At 39.0% G+C, this 24,790-nt stretch overlaps 1 protein-coding gene across 3 annotated transcripts in view; it reads left to right on the top strand.

Annotated features, from left to right (window-relative positions):
* Positions 1-5,329: 5,329 nt before the first annotated feature.
* Positions 5,330-24,790, top strand: part of LOC131044884 (phosphatidylserine decarboxylase proenzyme 3) — a 265,342-nt gene continuing 245,881 nt past the window's right edge. For all 3 annotated transcript variants that reach the window (XM_057978357.2, XM_057978356.2, XM_057978355.2), the window contains exons 1-2: positions 5,330-5,746; positions 5,830-5,909. In XM_057978357.2, the coding sequence (XP_057834340.2) occupies positions 5,549-5,746; positions 5,830-5,909 (278 nt within the window). In that variant the 5' untranslated portion in view covers positions 5,330-5,548. The remainder of the gene's footprint in view (positions 5,747-5,829; positions 5,910-24,790) is intronic.

Here is a 24,790-nt window from a genome sequence, read left to right as displayed (position 1 = left end):
GTTCAAATGTAAGTACACACATATGCCACATAAGACATGAACATGTAAGGAAATATAAACATCGTAATGTAAGAGAATATCATTTAAGTATAAAATATCAAAGGATTTTAAGCAAGTGACCTAATAAAAGATACACCTTCCAAACTTGGATAAACATAACAAGTGCCATAAACCAATGTGACAAATGAGACACACATAAGTAGACTAGGGAAATCAGACAAGACATAAGAAATGATAAATATATAAAGGTGAAATGAGCACGGAAAACAATATAATAAAAGTATAAGCGGTAAGAAGACACACTAAATGAGAAGCACAATAAGCATGACTCAATGAAAATGCCAAAAAATACCAAAAGGAAAGATGAGATATGTTTTTTGGTATTGACATGGTTTGATGGTTTAGTTGTGTTATTATTGTTCTTGTCATCAAGGTTCAAACCTTGTTCGAGTGTTATTGTTGAATGCTTAAATGGGGTTGAGGTCCCTAATATGTGACTTCATCGGCTCATAACTTCAGAACAAAAAGTGTTTACCCTAAAAAGATATATTTTTGGTAAAGATAATGAGAGTGATTTCCAATCACTTTATAACTATGCATCACTCCAAATCTATGTAACAACACAAGAGAAAAACAAGATGAAATTGATATGATCCATACAATACATATTCATAGTCATGTCAATTATCAATATATATGCACCACCAAAGTGTCTTTTCATCATCATCTCCCCAACTATGAACATAAATGACAATAAAAACTTATAAATAAAGAAAGAAGACAAAAAAAAGTTCTCAACCAATTATTTTTGGAAGACTATTCTTCCACGATAATATAATCTTCCTCCCAATCATGAATATCGGCATGCTCATAATGTATAGTTGAAATGTCTTTTAGTAGATGCTTCTCATTACTAATATGTGAAGTAGTACATTTAACATATTTTCTTGAATGAGGTACCATTTTTTCTTTTGCTTTACACATCCATTGTTCATTCTTCCTTTAAGATTTTTTTACTTACAAGTTCAAAACATGATTATTGCTTGTGTTTTTCTTGGGAACCCATGTGGTATGACCACCATTTTAGGATGTAGTAGATCGATACCTATTATCTATAATGAATTTATTCTTTTCATGTTTCCTTGGAATTCTTGAAATTTAATGCTTGCAATAATTATTTCTAGGAAAATTTATATACAATTGCCAATGTTGATAAACTATAAACTGTACTAGATGTGATATTTCTATATATGCAAGCTATACATGTTTCTTTCCATAATTATAGTATGAAGTTATGAAGACTATTTTATGTTTTTATCCTTGCAAGCTCTTCTGATCTTTCAAATAATTTCATTTTGAATGTCTTCATTGTCCTTAGAATTTTTGTACATTCTATGTAAATCATTTTTTTCTTTCATAATAAGGTTCCTTAGGCGTTTTAACAATTGAATTTAGAAAAAAATAACTTAATTTTAATAATGACACATATGGATCTATAACAATAGTAACTACTTTACCCTTGTGAACATATTTCATACATTAATATAACATGAAAATGATTGCTTGACATTGCTCAAGCTATATACAAGCAAGTAATAAATAAACTAATTTGAAGTAGGAATGATATGACATTGAACATTGATTTCCTTTGAACTAACTATCAAAGATAAAATAATACAACCCATAGTCTCAATTAATATTCATTAGTCATCTTAAGAGAAGCACATGCATTTACACACTCATGCTATTGAAAATGATGAATAAATAATACAACTCAAGTTTGTGCATGTATTATCTCAACAATTAGGATCAATAAGAACACTCTTAATTGGTTTGACACCAACACGGGTCTAACATATAAAGGACATAAATAACTATTACATGGGATCTCATCATGTGAAACTATAATAAGTGACATACAATAATTGTATGTAGCAATAATATCACCTTGGTTAAGCAATCCTATAGATTCAATTTCTCCCTCATGTAAACCAATATGCTTAAGACCATTGATATCTAGATGTTCCTTACATATAGACTATTCCTCAAACAAATACACATTATGAGTTTGATTTTTTGATGGAAAAGGTTTGTGTATATTTATAAATTCTAATTTGTGGGAGCAACCAAATGATTTCCCTCATCACTCATACCCTTAATATTTATCATATTATTAATGACATCCCAATCTTATATCTCAATATCATACAATAATATACATCATAACCACCAACTCCATGATAATTTAAAATGATTCTTCATCTAATGGTCAAATAGGATGAAGAATAATCTTATTAGCATGGAGTAAAATTTACAATATAACATGCAAAGCCTTTAGAGTATGAAAATTAGAAGTATTAGAATTGTGAGAAGAATTTCATCTCTGTTATTGTTTTTAATGACCTTTTCAAAAACTTGTTTTTATTGAAACTTGGAAGGGTATGATGGTGAAGGAACTTGAGAAGATCCGTTTTTAGCACATTAGCCTGAAGAATTTTCAATTCAATATCCTTCAGATTGGCACAAGAATCTATACAAAAAATTAAAATATTCTTCATTGAACAATGGGTAATAAAACTTTTACTTACAAATATTCTTTGCAATTCATCATAAAGTATTTGACATTGCATTGTAGTTGACGATGATTGAAATCTAACAACATTGCCATGAAAGAACTCATTTGATCCTTGTTTACAATTAACCAAAATCTAATATAGTAACTTGTTAACCAATTTTGACTTTGAAGTGATTCACAAATGTATTTTCCAAACTTGGAAAACAATGTATAGAACCACGAGGAAGAGAGTATAAACATTTAATTGCACAATACATTAAAGAAATGTGAATATTTTTTCATAAGCTAATCATCAAATTGACATAATACATACATATAACACATTAAATAATCTCAAATGCTACATGGTTCTCTTTCTCATTATATATATCAAGCCAAGGGGCCACAAAACTATCAATAAATAGCTAAGAAATAATCTCAAAAGCAAATGGATTAGGATTAATGTCATTTGTAATGTCCTTTTTATTTTTAATGGGAAAGGTATCAACCTTAGTTTGCATTTCATTAAGCCTTTTAAGGATTTCTTCAAGGGTAGGAGCAAAATTACAAATAGATAGAGGAATGGAAGTGAAACAATGAGAAATATGAGGTAGAGTGAGTGGTTAAAAGGAAAGGATCAATATTTTTTAAAGCATGAACATGTGGTATACTAGAATTGATTGAAGAACTAAGATGGATAATGCAAGGAGATGCTTGGGAGAGAGTAGAACAAGACACATTAGTTTGGGGACTTGATGGGATTACTCTTTGACTTATACCTCTAAGCATTTCCATTCCATAAGGCTTGTTAATCAATAAATTGTGAATGACAATAATCAAATTTCAAGGATTAACATCATTGCTCAAATTTATAATAATTGATAAAAGAATTTAGACAATGAAGGTCACATATTACTTATCCATTTGTTCAACATGAGCACGATGATAAGGCATATTCCCTAAGATGATATGAAGTAGCATGCAAATCCTCAATCACAACTTGTTCAACTCGACTCACTGCTATTGTAAGGTTTAATATACTTGACTTCTCCTTAGTGAAAATTGAGGAGGAAGATGAAAACTTGGTATATAGTCAAAAGATAAAACACCAAAAGACAAGATGAAACAAGGGAAGGCTTAAGTTGGATACAAAACTTATAAAGCAATAAGAAAAAATATTTGAAACAAAAATACGAAACCCTAAAGACAAATCCTAGGGGTGGAATGTATGTCAATTTCAAGTTGATTTATATAGAGGAATACAAATTTTGTGCACTAAATATCTAGTTTAATTATTGCAATACTTAAGTAATCAATCCACTTAAATTGGATATAAGATTTTAATCTTGAAATATCTACTTAAATAAGTTAAAATAAATGCTATAAATAACAAAAGAGGATAAGTTAACTCTATATGTAACTTTGGATGTTTGCTTTAGCTCATGTCTAAGACGTAATTCCAATTTCTACTATCAAACATACATCTATGTGGCTCTAATACATTGAAAAATAACTCGTTTGATCCAATTCAACTATACATATGCAACCTTGATCCTTGCATCTACACCCTTGAACCTTTTTACATTGCCTTGAATTATGTACTTTGAGACTTTAGATTCTTGTTCACCTCTATGCATATGAAAATGGTGGCACTTACAAGAACCATCGACACTTGCTATGCTATGGAATTTTGACTAGCATCCCACTTTGTGCTTCAATTAAGCCTCTTGATCGATTCAATGATTTTGACAAGTTGAAAAACATATTAAGTAAAATGCAAATTCCTATGTCTATCCTCATGATATCACATGTTGATGCAACACTCTATGGATGCTCTATTGATTGACAATGACACTATTATGATGTAATTTAATTATCTAAAATTATTCAAGGCTTTGTTCTTTTATACAACGACCTATCACCTAGTGTGTAAATTTGAATATTTCATGTTTGAGTTGGTGGACATTGACTAATTAGATACAAGATAGCTTGAGCCCATAAGAAGTTGATTTAAGAATTAGGGGTCAAGACTATATGTCTTGTTTTGAATTAGGTTTTGGGCTATATTTATGATCTTGAGCTATGATAAACAACAAATTTGAGGGTCGGATTTGGACCATAAGGAACAAGGACTCAAATTCTAAAGATTCTAACAAGGTACAAGTTGAATACCAACTCTTGCACATAAATGTACCATTCAAAGACTAACTTATTGTATTAGAAACAAAAGATCAAAATGAATCCAAAACAAATAAAAAAATGTGAATAATACGCTTTTCACCTCTGAAATAATAAAAGAAGCTCAATCCCTTTTTCATGGATCCACACCCTTATTTCACTTTATAAAAAGAAAAGCAATCTGAATGTGATATATCGCATAACCTAAATTTGACGATCCTACATACCAAATAATTTTTTATAAGAATTACCTAATTAAAATTATCCTTCAAATATTACAACATATAGGTATATGCCTATGCAGTTTTGTAATGCCATACAGCCATCAAAATTAGCCCTTGCATGCAAGATCTAACTATGAATATTCATTCATTAAAGATAATGATACGACATTTAGTTTGTCCGTAGGTTGTATCAGTTATTTTTGACTTTCTATAGATGTAAAGGAGACAAAAAGTAAATTATCCTTTTAAAGTAAAAAGAAAGACATTTTCGTTATAGAATGGCTTTTCAGTTTCCCGAGTACACAAATCTTTTTAAAGGATATACTTTCTTTTTTTAAAAGGATATATATATATACTTTTATTGCACAGTGTTTCCAGAATCTTGAATGAGACCAACTAAATAAATAATAACAGAAACACATTTAAATATTTGAGGGCAAGTTGACCATAAATATTTAACAGAGCCAAGTCATCAATGGAAGAGAGAGGCAGGTAAAAGACGCTGTTATTGAACAAGTAATCAGACGAGGAGAGCTCACTTAAACAAAACAAAACAAAGCCTTGAGAAGTGGTGCAGAGGAAGATTACTGTGATGGGGAATTCAGCATCAGGGTGGAGATCTGAAGAGGAAGAAAAAGACGAGAGCCGCGGCAGCCGGCGCAGTCGTCTCAAGAAGAAAATTTTTAAACGTAGGTCAAGCCATGGCAGTAGTAATAGAAGTAATAAAGGAGAGAAAAAATTCTTTACCGCTGATGATTTTTACGGAATTGTGCGTTTCCAACTTGTGCAGGTAAGGGAGGGTAGGATGTTGTTTTTGATCATACTTGCGTGCGTGCTTTCATTTTAATAAATTTTTGAAATTTATTCATGCAGGCGGATATGCAGTTTAGGGACAAATGGTTTGCTTGCTTTTCCCTTGGGCAACAAACTTTTAGATCTGCCACTTCAGATCAGTTGAGTGCATTCGAGCTTGAATTATTTAGCTGATAACTTTTAAATTATGTAGAAATTCTTTTTCAATTTCATATTGGTGATAATTTGAATTAAGAACAAGCGTATTTTTTGTTGCCCTCAGTAGAGTTGTTGCTAACAAGAGTTTAAACTGTGTTAAGAGTGGAAGGCTTTTACGAGCATTTTTAATTAATTATTGTGGTATATGTTGATCGATACATCGAGATGGCTACGCCATGCAATACTCATCAGCGTACAGATTTAAAGGAATGGATTAATACTATACTCTACGATCAATTAATTAACTTAGAAATTTAAAAGAAATGAGAGTAAACAACAGAACAATTGAATACACAAGGATTTTATCCCGGAGAACCTGAATTCTGGGAAAAAATAAACTCCCGCAAAGGTGACAAATCAATTCGTTGTCACAAACACAATCTAAGGCCTCTTGGGCAGATAACCAGTCTGAAACAAACTAATTTCGGTCCCTAAGATCACACACAACTCTTTTAAATATTTTTTCATCTCTGATTTTTGTTTAATACAGTTTACTTAACTTCGAGCTCTCTTGATTTCTCTTGCAAATCACCTCTAATTCTTTCTATCCCATGTCTTGAACACTTACTACGACTTAATAGCTTTCTTCTAGCAATTTACTGCTCCCTCCACATAGCTTGTTTTCATGAAATCTATTATCAAAACCTCTTCTTACTGATTCAGAATTTGTCGTGTGCTCTGCCTTTTGTATCTTTCTTGTGCCATGAGACTGTTTTAGTACTGATCTTCTGAGTCTGAATTGCCTATATGTCACTATGATAATGATGCTTACGACACAAATCTAGTAAAATTCTCTTCCTTTCTGTAAAAGTTTGGAAACAGCAAGCAGCACAAGGACATTGACATGAATGACAACCACAAAGGGTACTAACACGAGGGTTGTGACTCTTTAAAACATCTCTTTGTCTTATTATTTGTTAATGATATTTCGTTTGTTAGTGAGCACAGTTCTTCACCCATATTAATTCTAATCTTTTCTTCATTTTCCATATCTTCTATCCTTAATTTTCTTATGCTTTGATTGACTGATTCTTCTAAATATTCTTCTTGAATGGACAAAACCTTCTCTAGAGTTTTAAAAAAATCCAGAAATCTAGCATCCAACTTAATTGTTAGCTTTGATAGATCCGGTCTGATTTTAGGACTTTTGGAGGGTTATGGTAGTAGTGGAGCCTCTGTGCTACTACAATCTCCCAACAACAATCTTCTAGATTTTCCATTGTCATTTAGGTCCTTCAAACTGTTTAAAAGTTGGCCTTCCTTTTCCCAACTTGAAGTTGATTTTTTCGGGGTCTTCCAATCTTCTTTATTCTTTCTTTTTCCTTTTCTTCAATAACACCCATCTTTGCGTGCTCAACAACACCCTCATTGGAGTGCTCAACTCTCATCTTTTCCACAATTTCCATTCTTCTGCGGTGACTTTCTTCTCTTTCAATAATTTGTCTCTGTCTCCTTTCCTTATCGTTTGGGCTAGCCATGTTCACTTTCATTGCTAATTGAATTTACTCTTTAATCTCTCTTGAATTCATGTTATCTCCTTTGGTCATGGGTGTGTTTGGTTGGGGATTACATCACTCCTTTATTATTTCCCGTGGAAGTTATTCAACATCCCCTTAGTGGCTAACCCCCTCTCACAAGGTAGAGGCCAAGAGGACAGTCCCGCCAATTATCGTATCCTTTTCATCCTTTTTTCTTCTTCTAGAACTAGTTTAAAATTTTATAATTTGAGTGTTTCCGTGTTGACCTTTATACAACTTATCTAGGGTCCCAACAACGAAACCAATGTTAGCAAGAAAAATGGGGAACATAGATCGAAGTTCTAAGTCCCAAGTACTTTCTGTGGTGTAGTTTATACCCCAAACTCAGTTATACAATGGAAGCAAGGATCTGATCCGAATGGAATACTAACTAATTTCTTGAACATAAAAAGATATTACATAACACATCATATATATAATTCCAATATATTTATATTATCAATATCAATTGAGTGCATTCATATATCCTTATGTGTCCTGTTTACATCATATACTTTCATAATATATCTTTCTCTATACTCTCCTATACTTAACACATATACTCTTTCATATATTCCTCATTATCACCATACCTTGTTACACATATCTTTGCCTATACATAAATCTAGGAGATGGGACATGACCCATCTATCTTATCCTTATCATAGATGGTATCTTTTGAATTGCAAGCTCCACAAGCTCCTTGTGGCAAGATGCAGTAGGATTTCCTTGACTGTATCTGAACTACTTCACTTTCCTGCCAACATATATTTTGTTGTTGGTGGAAAATCACATAGGATGTTTGATGAAGACTCTAAAATATGACACTAGAAGTGAATTCACTTCCACGTGATTGAAGGATTTTTGTCACAAAAAAAGTATTCAATGTCGATTGATTGAACCAAACACTCCACAACCAAATAGGATGGTGGAAAGGAAAAACAAAACTATCTTGGGAATGTTATATTGTATGATGCACAATTGTAGTGTGCCATACAAATGATAGGGAGACATTGTAAGTACAACAATTTATCGTCTAAATATAAGTTCTTGCAAGATATCACACTCAAGGAGGCTTAGTCCAACAACAAACTTGAGGTAATAGCTTTGAGTGTTTTTGATTTAGCTGTATAAACTTTTGTTCTTGATAGGACTATAACAAAACTAGATTTCAAGAGTAACAAATGTTTCTTTCAAGTTATAGTGATCAATCTAAGGCCTATAGACTCATTGATGTTTTAACAAACAAAATTTCATATGAATGAAACAAAGCTACTCTTTGCTTCTAATCTATTGGTGATCAATGAATTGCTAGACTCTAGCATTTTGGTGCCTTCGAAAGATGAGCCATCTAGTTCAGTTTGTTTCTTAATATGTCAGTCTTGGGTGGATGCTTCAACATTGGTTTATCAAAGGAGAGCCTTGAAGTTGTCTCCACTTCAGGTGCGATTCCATCATAGAATTTGCCTATCTTTGGTTGAGGTTTTGCCAACACAAAGTTCACTTAAGGTGCATTGGAGGACTAAGCGGTTTTCCACTTTAAAGGGTGTGTGTGAGGATGAACTTCTTTTTTTAGATGCATGACCTTGGAGGATGGGGAAATAGGTGGCAAGTCGAATAGTTGAGCATGTTCATTTTGGTTTTCATTAGATCTTTTTTACTTTTGGCTCCAACATAAGTCACTTTATAATATTAAAGCAAATACAATTAATTAAATACGAATTGCCCAAAATTTATAAAGATAAATTATTTGAGACAATCTTATTTAATTAATTAAATTATTTCCTCTCCAATTCCCTGAATTAGCCTATGGGAATGAAATAGGCTAAAGGGTCCACTCCGAATGCTTAGGTCAAAGAAGGGGACATTACAATTATCACTGTTAATTATAGAAGAAAGAAAGAAAGAAAGAACGAAAATAGAGTCATGTCCACAAATGACCAAAAATAGAACAATGGGATTGGAATGTACTATAGCAAAGGTGTAGTGGAAAAAAAAGGCCCTAGACTTAGAGCATACAAATAAGGGGATACCCTAAAAAATAGCATATCCCCAAGACTGAATAATAATAAGATAAAAGGAGGAAGACCCCTTGAGGTAATAAATAGAATAAGATAATTTGGGCTTGAAACCAAAATTCTTAAGTGTTAGTGTTCCAAGATGCATTGAGGAGCCAACAAAAATATCATCAATCATTGTGAGAGTACTAATGCAGTGTCTAAGAATGTTCTTTTGGTAGAGTCTTGTTGTGACGTAATCACACATCGCCCCATTGCAAATGGAGACCCCCATTTTTTGATAGTCTTAGGAGTCTCAAGTAGCTGGACAACAATTAGGTCTCTAGTGAGGCTAGTTTCATTGAAGTTATGACGGTTCTTTGTGTTGTGTTCTACGTTTTGCATGTTTTATTGTTACTCTCAAGATTAATTAGAGTTCATTGATCATGGTGGATGCTTGTGAAGAACTGTGATGAATTCCTCTGTTCATACTTTTTGTAGTTTGCTGATTGTAAGCTATAGTGTAAAGTTAGCCTAAGCCTAACTATTGTGCTAAATTCGACTGTTGATACTTGTTCAAGTTGCGCCAACATTGGGTATTTGAGTAATGTATTTGTAGTATGAAAGTCTTCCATTTCCTTAGAAGATTGCATTACATTTGTGTAGTTGTTGTCATCATAGTGAAACAAACCTTAGTTTGAGGGAATTTGTCTATCTAAGTAACTTTCATCGTCATCATTGATCTTAGGAGTAGCGTAGTCTTTCTAAACCCTTTGTCTCGTTTGCCTTTAATTTTCCAAGTTGAGTTAGTGTAGAGTCCCGTTGATGTGTATTTTATGCACATATGAACACAGAATAAAATACCAATGTATTTTACCCTCTCTTGAACAAAATCACCTCAGATGCTAAAGGATTGATCAACTAAAATGATTCCAAGGTTTCTACGGTCAGGTCTTGATGAGTGGGTAACTCAATGGTCGATGTGAATTGCTGTTTTCACTTGGGGACTTACACAATTGTTCATATCAATTTCGCTTATCATGAATGTGGAATAGGTGTGTTGACAACTTAGGATTTATCAATGAATTTTTGGAATTTGTTCTGACTAGACTTTCTAAAAAATGGCAAAAGGGGATAGGGTTTAGGAAATCTATTATAAGCCTAGGAATGCAAGAAAAGAATGAATGATTCACGGGAATCCTACTAGGCAAGGTCTCATCATCAAGTCAAACAATTTGACACAAGCTTAGTGCAATCATCTAAGGTATAATCCAAGGATGTTCAAATCATTACCATTGAACATTGCTCACCATTTAAGTTAATGCATAAACAATGGACGTATAACAATTGAAGTTAAGCGCGCATAAAATTCTAGTTGACCACACAAGGCACACTTACAATTAGTAAGAGGCTAGTGGTATGGATTAATGGATTCCACGCAAATGCATTCACAAATCTCTTTCATTCAAATCTAACAACACTTAAAGCAAATTCTAATCTAAAATTCTAATCGAACTTGGAGGAATCGAGAACCGTGAATGCAAGACAATACTTAAACAAAATCACCATCAATTCGAACAATGATTTGTATTCAAATATGTAGCATATACAAACAATTCTTCAAAATCTCTCTCTTACAAATGAGAGGCAATGAGGCTTATATAGAGTCTCAAACAAAATGGATGGCCAAGATTCAAACAAAATCAAGGGCCAAGATCATGCCAACAAAACCCTAGAGTTGCCCTAATTAAGGTTTACATAAAAAATGGAGCCACCAACATATGGCTCAATAGAAATATGCCTAGTCATCAAATAGGGAAGGAATCTTCTAGAAGATTCGGCCCTGCATCTCTTTCTCTCACAACATAATCCAAGAATCTAGCCAATACAGAATCTAACTCCTCCATGGAAATGCTGGGTAAGGCATCCTGTTGTAGATCAATCACATCCAACGCATCCAAGCAAGCATCCAATGTGTTCTCCCAATTTGGCATAAGCTTCTGCGAATTGTGGACATGAATCAACAAATAGACCAAATCATCCAACTGACTCTTCTTCAAAGAGTTCAATTGATTGAAGTACATGAACTTCATCTTGTCTCTCAATTCTGCTAAGTGTAGGCCACTGGCTTCATTGACATCAACTTTCAATAACTCCTCAATTGAGGCAAGGATCTTCGAGCGAATCTCATGAATTGATCCTTCCATCTCTGCACATTTCTTTTGTGCGCTCTCATAAGTTGATTTCTTCATGGCTAATGAACAATACTAGCCATGGAAATTGTATTTGTCTCCATCATGCACAATATTCTCTCTAATTAATGTGGACATAGGAATCCTTTTCAATACCCTAAGGCATGGAATGGTCTTCTCTAGTATAGGTCCGAATTCCTCCCAAACTCCCTCCAAATACTGTATCCTGAATATAAATGCAGTTGTCCTGTCAAAAGCCTGGACAAAGTAAGGAAATCATCCGCCTGTTTCTTTGTGTCTTCTATCCATTTCTCCAGTTTCGAGAATGTACCTCTCTTTTCCTCATAATCCATATGTAGTCCACGATCAACTACAATAGGGGAAATAAGGGTGGGATTATCATGCCTTATCCCTGCAATATCCTCTCTAAGTCTAATATTTTCTTCTCTGTACTTCTCTTTTTCTTCTTTTTCATGGTCCACTCTTGCACTAATCACTCTGATTGTATTGCCAAGTTCTTGGAATTTCTGTGCCTTCGTAGTACGACCAAGTGCAAATGAGGTGATCTTGAAATCCATGTAAGTAGCAGCATCCTGAGTAACATCCCCAATAGGAACAACTTGCGCAATCCACATCCCTGTCTCATCTCTGGTTATGCGTGACAAAATCTCAACCTTCTTAGGTTCTTCTTCCATGTTGCTCCTGGCTAAGTAGTCATCAATGTCATCAATTGGCTGAATCTCTACCATCTTCTTACTTTTTTCCATACTTCTCATCAGCCAATCAGGAATAGCTGCCATCTCCATACCATCATTGAGACACATCTCCTAATCAAGCTCCTTCAGTGCTGAGATAACATCATCATCATCATCAGGATTATCCTTGGTCAAATCGTATACATTCTTACCCAAACTAACCTCCAAAAGGATAGTGGGAGATGTCGGCTGATCATCATCTTCATTCAATGGAGCGAATGTAGCATTAGCATACAAATCCTGAACACTCTTTGGTAATATCACCGTGTTGGAACATTGTTCAAACTCCGTGTTTTGTATTGGCACTTTAATCTCTTTGATTGATGATGGAGAAGAAGGAATGGTAGGCGAAGGCATGACAAACTTCTGCTTCTTCTTCTTAACTTAACCTTCTTCCCTCTAGCCTTGACTTCTCTTGGTATATTCTTCCTATGTTTGGGGGCTTGACTCTCCTCATCCGCATGAATCTTGATGTCCTTGATAGTTCTTTGATCACCTTCGGAAGAGGATTCCTCTCATTTCATCTTATCATAAGTGAAGATAACACCCATGTCAACTAATCTGTTCATCTGTCTGTCTACCCATGCTCGGGAGAAACTCAAGACTTCTCTCATCAACAAACTCAAATCTGTAATCTCTGGCTTTGACCAGTTAGGCAAAATAATCACCTTCTTCATTTCATTCTCATATTGTGGATGCGTATGATCCTTATCATCCAACACCTGATCAGGAACGAGGAAAAGTTCGCACTTCCTCATGAAATCCACGAACATTCTGGACCACATTCTTCTTTGTACTGCTTGTTCGTCCATCAAGTTGGCCCAATAATTTTGAATGTCTACCTTGTGTATGAACTTATCACCCTTGATCCTTTCAACTTTCTTATGAGGATCAAATCTTTCTCTTCTCTTATATTTCGCAAGACGATAGAATGCAAGTTCCTCAATTGGTGTACTAGCTGCTGTAGTGGTATGGCAAACTTTCAACGTCTTTCCCACAGAAATAGGAAATGTCATCCCCGTTGTATGTTTGTTCTTCTGGATAGAATCATACTCCAGAAGCTGTCTCACCACCTCCAACAGGATCATTCTGTTTGTAGGATACCTAGGAAGCCTGTAAGGTTCAGATTGAAATCCATGAATCCTAAGGTACGTAAAATTGGGAAACTTAATATACCACAATCCGTACTGCTCAATTAACTCTGTTGCCTCCTTGGACAACCTCTTGTGGATTCCGCCTTGCAACATCCGCATTATATACATAGTTAATGCATCATTCACTCTCTTATAGTCTTCAATTCGATACATGTTCAACTGTGGATAGCATTCATAACTTCTATACAATCCTTGTCCATTCCCAACTTCACCTTTGCATATCAATCCTTTGTAGGTAACAAATCGTGCAAGTATGTACACGAGATAGGAAGTTATGACAAATGACTTGGATCTCTCCACATTCCTTAGTTGAAAATCTAGATTGTCACTTTTGATTTTGACCAATTGATCAATGTTCCCTTCAGACAATCCTGGATGAAATAGAACATCCATCCATCATAGAATGCGCACTGTGGCATCCCCATCATTTGGTTAAGCAATAACACTAAATCACTATATTCATCTTTAAAATATGTGCACATGAGTGTCTTGGGAGCCTTGGAATGATGAGCCCTAGGTTCAATCATCCACTCCTTGTTCACTACGGTCTTGCATGCATCCATCGTCTTGTATTTCTTTTCATATTCATCCTTAGTTCGATCCTTCATGTCTGCTCCACGTGGAATTCCGAACACCTCAGCAATTGCGTCCTCAACAAGGTAGGCAATGATGGCACCCTTAGGAGTCTTGATCATTTGGGAGCGAGGATCATAACACCGTGCACATTCCAGGATTAGCTCGCTACACTGAATGGACTGTGGAAATCTAGCGGCTTGGTAGATACCACTCTTCATAATGTTTGCATAGGTAGGAGAAGGAATCTGTTTTCCCACTCCAAACATCCGTTGCCGCATATGGTCCATGTTCAAGAAATGCATGTTTGTATCTGTAATCTCCTTCCATCTGGATGACATCTTGGATTCTGGATAGAGTCCCTTCTCAACTATCTTTTGCTGTTTCTTCCGGATGTTAATTCCCGACTTCGACATCGCACCTGTACAAAGCTAGAAGTTAGCAACCTCGGAAAATCTTCCTGATAACTATTTTCAGAATTGAATAAGTTCTGATTTCTTAACGATTTAGACAATTTTAGGGATGGAAATCAGGAATTTTATCCACATTCATAATGAATTCTGAAAATAGAACAAAAATATGACAAGACTAGGGTATGAAACCCTCATGAAATTCATTAAAATTATCAATTTTCAGACTTAACAAAGTCTGAAGACACTTCCTTATACTTAGAAATTTTATCAAATTTAGAGTGCAAAGGAGTATACCGGATCGGGAAATGACTTAGGAAAGGTGTGAAAAGTAGTGTTTGCACACAAAATTATGTCTAAGGACACCTTCCAAGGTCAACAATGGCTGCCAGGAAATCTGAAGACAACCTGCAACTCTATAAATTAGTCACTAAAAACATGTTGCAATCATCCAAAATGCACAAATTTGATGAAAATAACTTTCCCATGGTGAAAACAATCAATTCCAGGTATGTATGTATGGCTGGTAAAAGGAAAGTTTTTTGAGGACAAGTCTGAAAATGATGGTTTCAGACTTACCAGCACCTTCCAAAGTGATAAGAAACCCTGGAAATGATGGAAAAATGACTTATAAATGCCCTCCAAGCAAAATCGCTAAGTCTGGCAAGTGGCTGGAAATGATGTTTTTTTGAGGACAGCCCCTTAGTAATAGTGTCTCAGACCTGCAACAACAGCTACAAGGTCTGAAAATGCTCCAAATACCTCCGAAAATCACCCTCAAGTAAAATCACCTAAGTGTGGAAGAGCTGGGCAATGAAAATTAATTCTGAAAATTAGTTACCAGCCAACAGTGGAGGTCGAATAAGTTCAAATAAAGGCACCAAACTCAGATCTGGAAGTTATTCCGGTAAAAAGCAACAATGGTGATCAACTTCCAAGGGAGAAATGCACCCAAAATGGGAGCAAACAATTCCCAAAATAAAATCACTCAACTAGGCAAGTAGCACCACCTTTCAAATTTGCACAAGTCTGAAAATTCGCCCTCAAGCACTCTCCAATGGTTGCCAAAAAATATCGCCCAAGGCTGGAAATGGAGAAAAATAAACAGTGGAAACAACTTTCAGCCTCAATGGTGTCAACTTGACACTTCACCAAATTCGTCAGCTGGAGAAATTCGCCCAAATCAGCAACACACTTGGCAAATTTAAAATTATTAAAATGCTGGCCTCTCTCTTTTAAACATGCTTTCACCACAAGTTTTCACCACACAAGCAATGTGGGATATTACTTTGATACTTATACTTGCTTGGGGAAAATCGATTTGCTTCTAGAAGGTAAAAATCATTAAATGTTTATTGCAAATCATTTATTAATTGTTTTTATTTTTTAAATTATCGCCAACAATTGTAAAAACATTTAAATTTGGGGTCAATTTATTTAAAATATTTCAAAATTTAGATCAAAATTGACCACTAGGGGAAAATCGATTTTTATTGGGATAAAAATCCCAATGAAAATATTCATCAAAATCATTAAAAAGCCATTTTGGGGAAATTCGACCCCTATTGGGATAAAAATCCCAAGAAAAATCTCATCAAATTTGCACAAAAATACTCTAGGGGAAAATCGATTTCACTCTGGAGTCAAAATTCTGACTCGAATTTCATCATTAAGCTCAAAAATCACTTTTGGGGAAAATCGTTCCTTGTTTGGATAGCTATCTGGACTTAAAATCTTCAAAATCATCACTGGTGGAAATTCGCCCCATGTTAGGAATGATTATCCAAATAAAAATTCTTAAAATTTGTCATGAAAAGCTCTGGTGGAAAATCGATAGGTATCAAGAATCATCATTTCAATCATCATCAAAGTCATCCACAATCCTGGTGGAAAAACGTGGGTCATCAGGAGGATTTCCCAACACTTGTCAAATTTCCGTCATCCTAGTGGAAAATCGCCCATGTCTAGATTCTGAGTGGGGGAAAAAAGAGGTCCATCAGGAATTTGGTGGAAAATCTTCTCCCATCAGGATTTTGAGTGGGGGAAAATCATGGGTCATCGGAAATGTGGGGGGAAAAGCATCTCCCATCAGGAATTTTGACATTTTGACCCTTAGAACATGGATTTTCATCAGGAATTTAACATTTTAACCACTCAAAATTGCCTGAACACTTAGAATTTTCAATAAAACACATCAAGACTTAGGCGAATTTACCAAAATTTGAGTGAAACATAAGGAAACCTATCGGGATAAAGCACAAAATCAACTTGAGTAACTTCCTAGGAGCGATAAAACAACTCCTAAAGGTCCTAAAACACCTTAGCACTTAAATATCACTGACGAGGACGTTCAAAAACACGTTTACGCTCAAAAGGTCTACACTTAGACAAAATTAGGATCATTTAAAATCTCAACTTTTACGAACTTGATCTTATAACTTTAAAAAAACCTAAATGACGAATAGGCATGATCAAAATTCCGAGGCTCGGGCACGAGAACTCAAAATTGCCCATTATGCTGCCAAAACCCTAAACTAACCAACGCGAGAATTAGGAAAGAGGGGGGCCCCGTTTGCAATGGGGCGATGTGTGAAAAGGTCACAACAAGTCCATGTTCCAGCATCAGTTCATAAACATAAGTCTCCTTGTGATTCCAGCAATATCACATCATATATCACTGAGTCTATCCACCATGTAAAGTCAAGACTTGACAGTATAAACCTTGGGATCATCTCACTTGATCACAAAGCTTAGCATTTGAGAGGTCTTTGTTCAAGAGAGGATAGAATGCCTTGGTATTTTATTCTATGTTGAGGTGCATAAAAAACACATCAAGAAGTCCAAAGTTAAGGGAGGCAGTTTGGACAGTCATAGAAGGTAGTTGATGTTGTTTTGAACACCCTCAACATTCAATGTTGAAGAATTGCTAGTAGTGGGGAAAAAAAACTAGTAATGGGAGGTTGTTCCTGAGATCTGCTGCTCCAGGACTTATTTTGGACACTTTCATGAACTAATTTTGCCCTTTCTCTCTCCTTCAAGATCTGATCTTTGCCTCATTGGATGCATTTGGAAAGCTCCTTTTGTTGGCCCTGCAACGGCATTGACTAGAAAGAACAAACATGCCATTTATCACCATGGGAGATGAAGCTTTGGACAAATGACTCAAAGAAAAAGGCATTAACAAGGATTTAACTTGAATATGACTCAATATGAAATTTTTTGTACGAGTACAACAACAGGAATTTCTAATTTCATTCTTATAAAATGAAATTCTACTAGATCATCACATTGTGTTAAATAATGAACAAAAATCTGCTTGTGACAATATATTTGCTGCTGTTATTTAGCCTCTGTAGATCTGTAAATTAAGTACTGTTTGCCCTCTTGGGTGAATACTTAAAGCATAAAGTACGTAATGCAGAAGAATGCCATAGATATCAGACAAGTATCAGATATGTTATTCCATTCATAATTCATGTGTTCCAAGTTACATTCTGAAGTATATAAAGATACCGAGGGGGTGCGAGCGCCAACTGTCGCACCGCAACTGCCACCCCTCGGTTGCCAACTAACAAACCCAATTACGACTTAATTAACTAGTCTTATTCCCGTATACAATAATGCGGCTAACATCATCCCCCCCAAAAAGAAAAGTCGTCTCCAGGCGACTTACAACAAAATGGAGAATACATGGAGCTTGCAAAAATCCAGAAGAAGAAAAAAAAAAAAAAACTAAGTGCAGAAGGCGTCCCTGATGAAGAAGGCGTCGGTGGTGGTGTAGCAGTGGACGCCAAGCACCCATGGAGCTCATACACCTGCTCCGTCCTCCTCTTGAGATCCCGTTCCGCGACCATCTGCCGCTCCATAGCAGTCTTTACCATATAGGCTGCCTCGAGCACCTCCTTATCCTTCTTGTCCACACTTTCCAGGGCACTGACCAATCGAGTCTCCAACAGCTCCCTCGAAGCCCTCTCCTCTTCCAACTGTATTAGCAAGGCAAACTTCTCTGCTACTAAAGTGTCCATCGTTGTCTAGTTCTGTGCCATGGTAGCCTCGAGCTCTCGAAGCCTGGTAGCCAGCTCCTCCCGAGCTGTTACTGCTGCCACCCTCAAAGCCTCAACTGTGGTTGCCGTCTGTTGTGACCTCCGAAGCTCCAGATAACCTTCATGGAAGGCCTGCTCTACCTCTCTCACCAATGACTGCATCCGGGTCTCGCCAACCCCCTCAGTGAGGTGCCAAGCCTCCAGCATCGCCAGGCTCTCCATGGCCGGCCGCCTAGCACACTCAAAACACCTCTCAAACTCAGCTCGGCATCCGGTGCGGGCAAAGGTCAACAACCCCTCCATCCGCTCAACCATGGTCGCATCGGCCTGGAGCGTGGCAAATGACACAAGCTGCTGTGCTCCCAGAGTCATCTCGGTAATAAACTGCTCCAACTCTGCACCCTGCTGACTTCCCACAGGCACCCCCTTTGCTCTGTACGGACTGGTTACTACCACCGTAGGGGGTGAGGCAACCCTCTGAACCGCCCTGTTGCTCGGGGAACTCCCTTCCTCGAGATCAATGACATCCAAGGAATACATGGTCCGCCCTGGGGATAGAGTGGCCTCTCCCAGTGCCACGGGTGCCATCTGGTAACGGCTCAACCAGTTGGTGAGGTCATCATGAAGAGTGCCTGCTGCCGTCATTGCCTCCTGCATATATCCGGGCAACCGTGGCACATCCTGTCCTGTCACATCTGACACCTTGTGCACCATGGAAGCCTCTGGCACATCGTGGGCCATGAAAGTCTCTGCACTTGCCAAGGTCTCCACCCATGGTGGTGTCATGGCTATCGTCACCCGAGGCTGCCCGAAGCTAGGAACTGGTACCGTGGTGACTACACTCACTGTCCCGAAGGACTGCGGCACTGCCAACTGACAAGTCTCCGGTAAGCGGGCTGGTGTAAAGTGAACCTACACCTGTGATGCTAAAGTAGACCCTACTGTACCTACCGACTCCACTACCCCCTCTTCAGGCAACTGGTCGCCTCTTCTCCCTGTTAGTCGAAAGCTTCCTCCGCTTACCTAGGAGGTGTCTGCGGATTCCTCCCTGCCACTTTCTGCATCGTCAACCTCAGACTCTTCTGTGTCGGCCTCCATATCGGACATGGCGGCCTTCTTTCTTTTTGTGCCCAAACGTGCCTCCGTGCCATGTGCCAAGACATCCAAGTGTGACCAATAGAATATGGGCGGCTGGTCTGGTGCAACACGCCCCTGTGGCTCCAATGGCTGTGAGCCCGAGGTGATCTGCGTGCGGACTGCGTCGAGGAATAATCCAATGGCGTGATGCGGCATGTAGAACTTTTTGTATTGCAGCGTCATGAACTCGTCCATCCTATCCCCCAATAGTGATGCCCAGTCGTATACCACTCCATTGTGCAACCCGTTCATCAGCACTATCTGTGCAATGGCTATGTCCGACGCGCGGGTGGCACCTGTGAGGCGACTCTTCACCGTCGACAACAGGCATCGCCATACTCCCTTGGCAAAAAATTGTTTCTTCACCCCCCAACTCTTGCCTGCACTCTTGAGGCTATCTTTCTCGCCCTGGGTAAGGTTATCACGCAACATCAACTGCAGCAGTGTGGCACGATTTTCTAGGGATATTTTCTGTGAAGTGTCTATTTTCTTTCCTTTTATCCCCGGTATGCCAAATATCCTAGCAAACTCGCCTGTTGTGAATGACACTGTTATCCTCTGATGTTGATAATCAAATACCGACTGGTGGCGATGTTTGTCATAGCTGCCAATCATGGCACGCAAAACCACCTCAAAGTCCTTTATCGAAAAAACTGGCATCTGGACGGCCCAGTGTACCTGTGCCTAGCAAAGGCTTTTCTTTATCAAATCATCCTGAGGTGTCTTTGCCCACCAGTTCCGACAGTCGATTCCATTCAAACCCTCGAACATAATATTATCTACCGTTATTTCATCTTTGTCCTTTGTCGCCAAGGGTTTGGGACGATGCTTCTTGCTTTTTTGACTGGTGCTCATACCGAGACTACCTGCAATACGCACTCCAGATGGCAAAATCCGTTTGCCTGTGTTTGCACTGGTTTCTTTTTGCCCTCCCTGCAACTTGTCTTCTAACGGCTGCAACCGTTTCCGCCAATCTGCCTTGTTCCTGTTTATGTCCATTAGTCCCAGATTACTTCTTCAATTCTGCTTTTATAACTTTTTAAAACAAAAACCCGTCTGCCGCTTTCCAAATAACTTTCCCCAGCGGACTTGTGCAGCTTTGTGTGGCTGCTGTGGACTTGTGCGGCTATGCGGGCTGTACGTGCGCGCGGCGTGTGCGGCTGCTTGTCGGTGCGGGCTTGTGCGGGCTGCGTTTTTGTTTTAATGCTGCGCGGCGGGGGTTTTATGCACGGTTTGGCGGTGTGCGGTGACCACCGCACGGTGGTTCCACCGTCGGTGGTCCCACCGTACGGTGGCCCCACTTTTGTTTTAAATTAAAATTCCGTACAGTATGGTCAGTGTACGGTTTTTTTTTTAAAATTCCGTACAGTACGGTCGGCGTACGTTTTTTTTTAGTCTATCAAGCATCCTGACTGGATGGTCCAGGCTCCATCCGTTCGTGGTAAATTTTTAATTTCGACCCGTTGACAGCGTCTAGTATCTCTTCCCCATCCAGCGTCGACAACTTAATTGCCCCGTTGGTATTGACCTCGCGTACCTTGAAGGGCCCTAGCCGATGCACTTTGAATTTCCCAGGTTTGATTTCGTTCCTTCCGTTGAATTTCAACACCAACTACCCAGGAGTAAACTTCATTCGCCGGAGATGCTTGTCGTGCCAAACCTTCTGTCTTTGCTGGGCTGTCTCTGTCGCCCACTGAGCCATCATCCTTCGTTCATCCAATTTGTTCAAAGCGTACAGTCTCTCTCTCAGGCTTTCCATGTCGCCAAGTCGATTATCGATGGCAATTCGGAGACTCGGCACCATGAATTCAACTGGCACCACGGCTTCTTGTCCATACATTAGCTGGAAGGGAGTCTGTCCAGTAGTTACCTTGTAAGTTGTTCGGTATGCCCAAAGTACTGACGGTAGGCGCTCCTCCCAGTCATCCTTCTCCACTCCGCAAGACTTATAACTCACCGACATGATAATTTTATTGGTCGCCTTGGCTTGCCCGTTCGCCCACGGATAGTAGGGGCTTGATAAGGAGTGGAAAATTTTGAACTCCGTTGTTAGCAATCTGATTATGTGATTTACAAAATGTCCTCCTCTGTCACTCGTCAGTTGGATTGGAATCCCATACCATGTAATGATGTGTTCATAGATGAATTTTGCTGTATTGACCGCCGAATTGTCCGGTAAGGCCCGTGTCTCCACCCACTTGGTCAAGTATTCTGTTGCCACTACAATGTATCTGCATCGTCGGGCTCTACTTGGTTTTAATGGTCCGATGAAATCCAATCCTCATGTCTCAAATAGTTCCTGCACATTCGATGGGTTGAGGGGCATAAAATCCCTCTTTAATGGTCGTCCAACCCGTTGGCATGTATCATAGCTCGTCACCCACTCTCTGGCGTCATTATGTAGTGTCGGCCACCACGGTCGTGCCAACAGAACTTTCCTCACTGTGGTGTCGAGCCCCATGTGTCCACCTGCGGGCCCTTCACGTGCTTCCCTTAGGATGCCCTGAATTTCCTCTTCTAGGACACATCGCCGTAGGATTTGGTCGGGTCCCATTTTATACAAGAGGCCATTAATGAGTTGGAATGTCCTTCTCCTTAGTACCAGTTTCCTTCTTTCTCCTGGTGGCATCTCCCTTGGAAATCGTGATGTCGACAAGTATTCCCCCATGCTTGCGTACCAGGCGGGGAGAACTGCGATGCGAAATAAGTGAGCGTCTGGAAAATCTTCATTCACTCCTTCGGCTGGTTCTCCTGACTGGATTCTCAACAACTGGTCAGCTATCACATGGCTTTTCCCAGGTCTTACGATAATGTTAAATGTAAATTCCTGCAGCAATAGCAGCCATCGGCTGATTCGTCCTTGGATAATTGGCTTGTTTACCAGGTACATTAACGCCTGGTGGTCCACATAAAATGTGAACGGGGTGGCCAACAAGTAATGTCGAAATTTTTGGACGGAGTACACCATCCCGAGGGCTTCCCTTTCTGTGGTGCTATAATTTTTCTCTGCCTTCGACAGGAGTCTGCTTGCAAAGTAGACCGGGTGATCTAGCCCGTGGTCGCCAACCTGCGCCAGTGTGGCCCCTATGGCAAAATTGGATGCGTCAACGTGTATGTGGAACTCTTTGTCCCAGTCAGGATATGTTAGGATTGGCGCACCCACCAACCGTGACTTCAGTTCTTGGAAGACCTCTTCCTGAGCCGTCCCCCATGTATACCGTTCACCTTTCCTTGTCAGCTTGTCCAGAGGGCAGGATACTCGAGCAAAATTTTTGATAAATCGCCTGTAATACCCTATGTGTCCTAGGAAGGATTTGACTCCCGTGACATTTGTTGGTGCCTCCATTTCCAATATCACTCGAATCTTGTCTGGGTCAGTCTTGAGTCTAGCCTTACACACTATGTGTCCTAACAGCTTCCCTTGAGGCACCATGAATCTGCATTTTTTGGGGTTGAGTGCTAGGCGAGCTCGCCTGCATCTCTCCATGCATTCGCCAAGTGCGGCCAGATGTGTATCTTGGTTACTGTAGATGGACTAGTCGTCAAGGAACGCCCTGAAGTTCCCTACTGACATCTTTTCAAATATGTCAAGGATTATCCGTTGAAATGTCGCTGGTGCGTTGCATAATCCGAACGACATTCGATTATACGCGTACACACCATCCTCCACTATGAAGGTGGTTTTTAATTTGTCTTCTTCGGCGATGGATATCTGGTTATACCCAGAAAATCCATCCATGAATGAATAAATTTCATGATCGGCCACTTCTTCCAAGATGCTATCCGTAAATGGTATTGGAAATGGGTCTTTTATGGTGACCACGTTAAGGCATCTGAAATCCACGCAGATTCGGATCTGGTTTGCCTCCTTTTTAAGGGATATCACTATGGGCGACACCCACTCGCTGGTCTGCACTTTAAAAATAATCTCGGCTTCGAGCATACGTTCAATTTCATCATTCACTCTCGCCGCATAGTTTTTATTCATTCTGTACGGCCTCTTCCGTACAGGTACGGCCCCAGGTACGAGTGAAATTTGGTGTACGCATAGTTCTGGCGGCACCCCTTTGAGGTCCTTATACGTCCAAGCAACTACATCCTTGTACTCCATGAATATTTTAAACGCGGCGGCTTTCAGGACTGGATTCCATTCGTCGCCAACCAGGATGTTCCTTGGCTCTGCTTTCGTGTCGAGGTTTGTAGGTTTTACGGACTCTTCATATTGGATTGGTTTTGTCATGTCAAACCTGTGCGCTGGCACTTCATTGACCGGGGCACCCCATTCGGTGTATTCCCCATACGTTGGCGGAAATTCGTTCTCGTCCGGATCCTCGTCAACCTGCAACATGTTGCACCCATACAGCAGCTCGTAGTCCTCCATTTGCCAGTGGAAGAGCCCATTAAGGGAATCGGTCTCGTCCTCGGAACATCCTTGGATTCCTAGGACGCCTTCCTCGTTCGGTTCCCTTTCGTACTTTCCTCCATCAACTCCGCCTTCGCCGTCTGATTCCGACTCTGACACGAGTTCTTCACTCACAAGTTGTGTTTTCAGGTCGATAATAAATTTTCTCTTGGCTTTCTCCATTGACAACGTGTTACGCTTCCAGTTGTGATTCACTCTGGCTGCCACCAACCACCCTCTGCCTAGAATGGCGTCGTATCCTTTCTTGGCGAGCGGAATCACCACGAAGTCGAGGACAAATGGTTGTGTCCCGATGGTCACTTGTTGCGCCATGAGCGTTCCAAGGGGTTTGATACCATGTTGATCCGCTCCCAGTAAGTTGAAGGTTGACGACCATAGTGTCGGCTTGCCAAGCTGCTTCTAGGTTTCTTCCGGAAGCACATTCACTCACGACCCGCCGTCGACAATAGTGTCAATCAAAATGGTGCCAAGTATTCCCATTTCTACCACCGCCGGGTGTCGGCCACTGTATAGTGTCAGGACCAATGGGTTTGTAGGTGTTCTGCCGGGAACATTCGTATTCCGGGTTGCTTGACTGTGCGGAGTTACTTGGACCATATGTAGGAGTGTCGTACGTAATTGC

Source organism: Cryptomeria japonica, chromosome 1, assembly GCF_030272615.1.
Source record: "Cryptomeria japonica chromosome 1, Sugi_1.0, whole genome shotgun sequence".
Lineage (NCBI taxonomy): Eukaryota > Viridiplantae > Streptophyta > Pinopsida > Cupressales > Cupressaceae > Cryptomeria > Cryptomeria japonica.
This window is presented reverse-complemented; position numbering and strand designations above follow the sequence as displayed.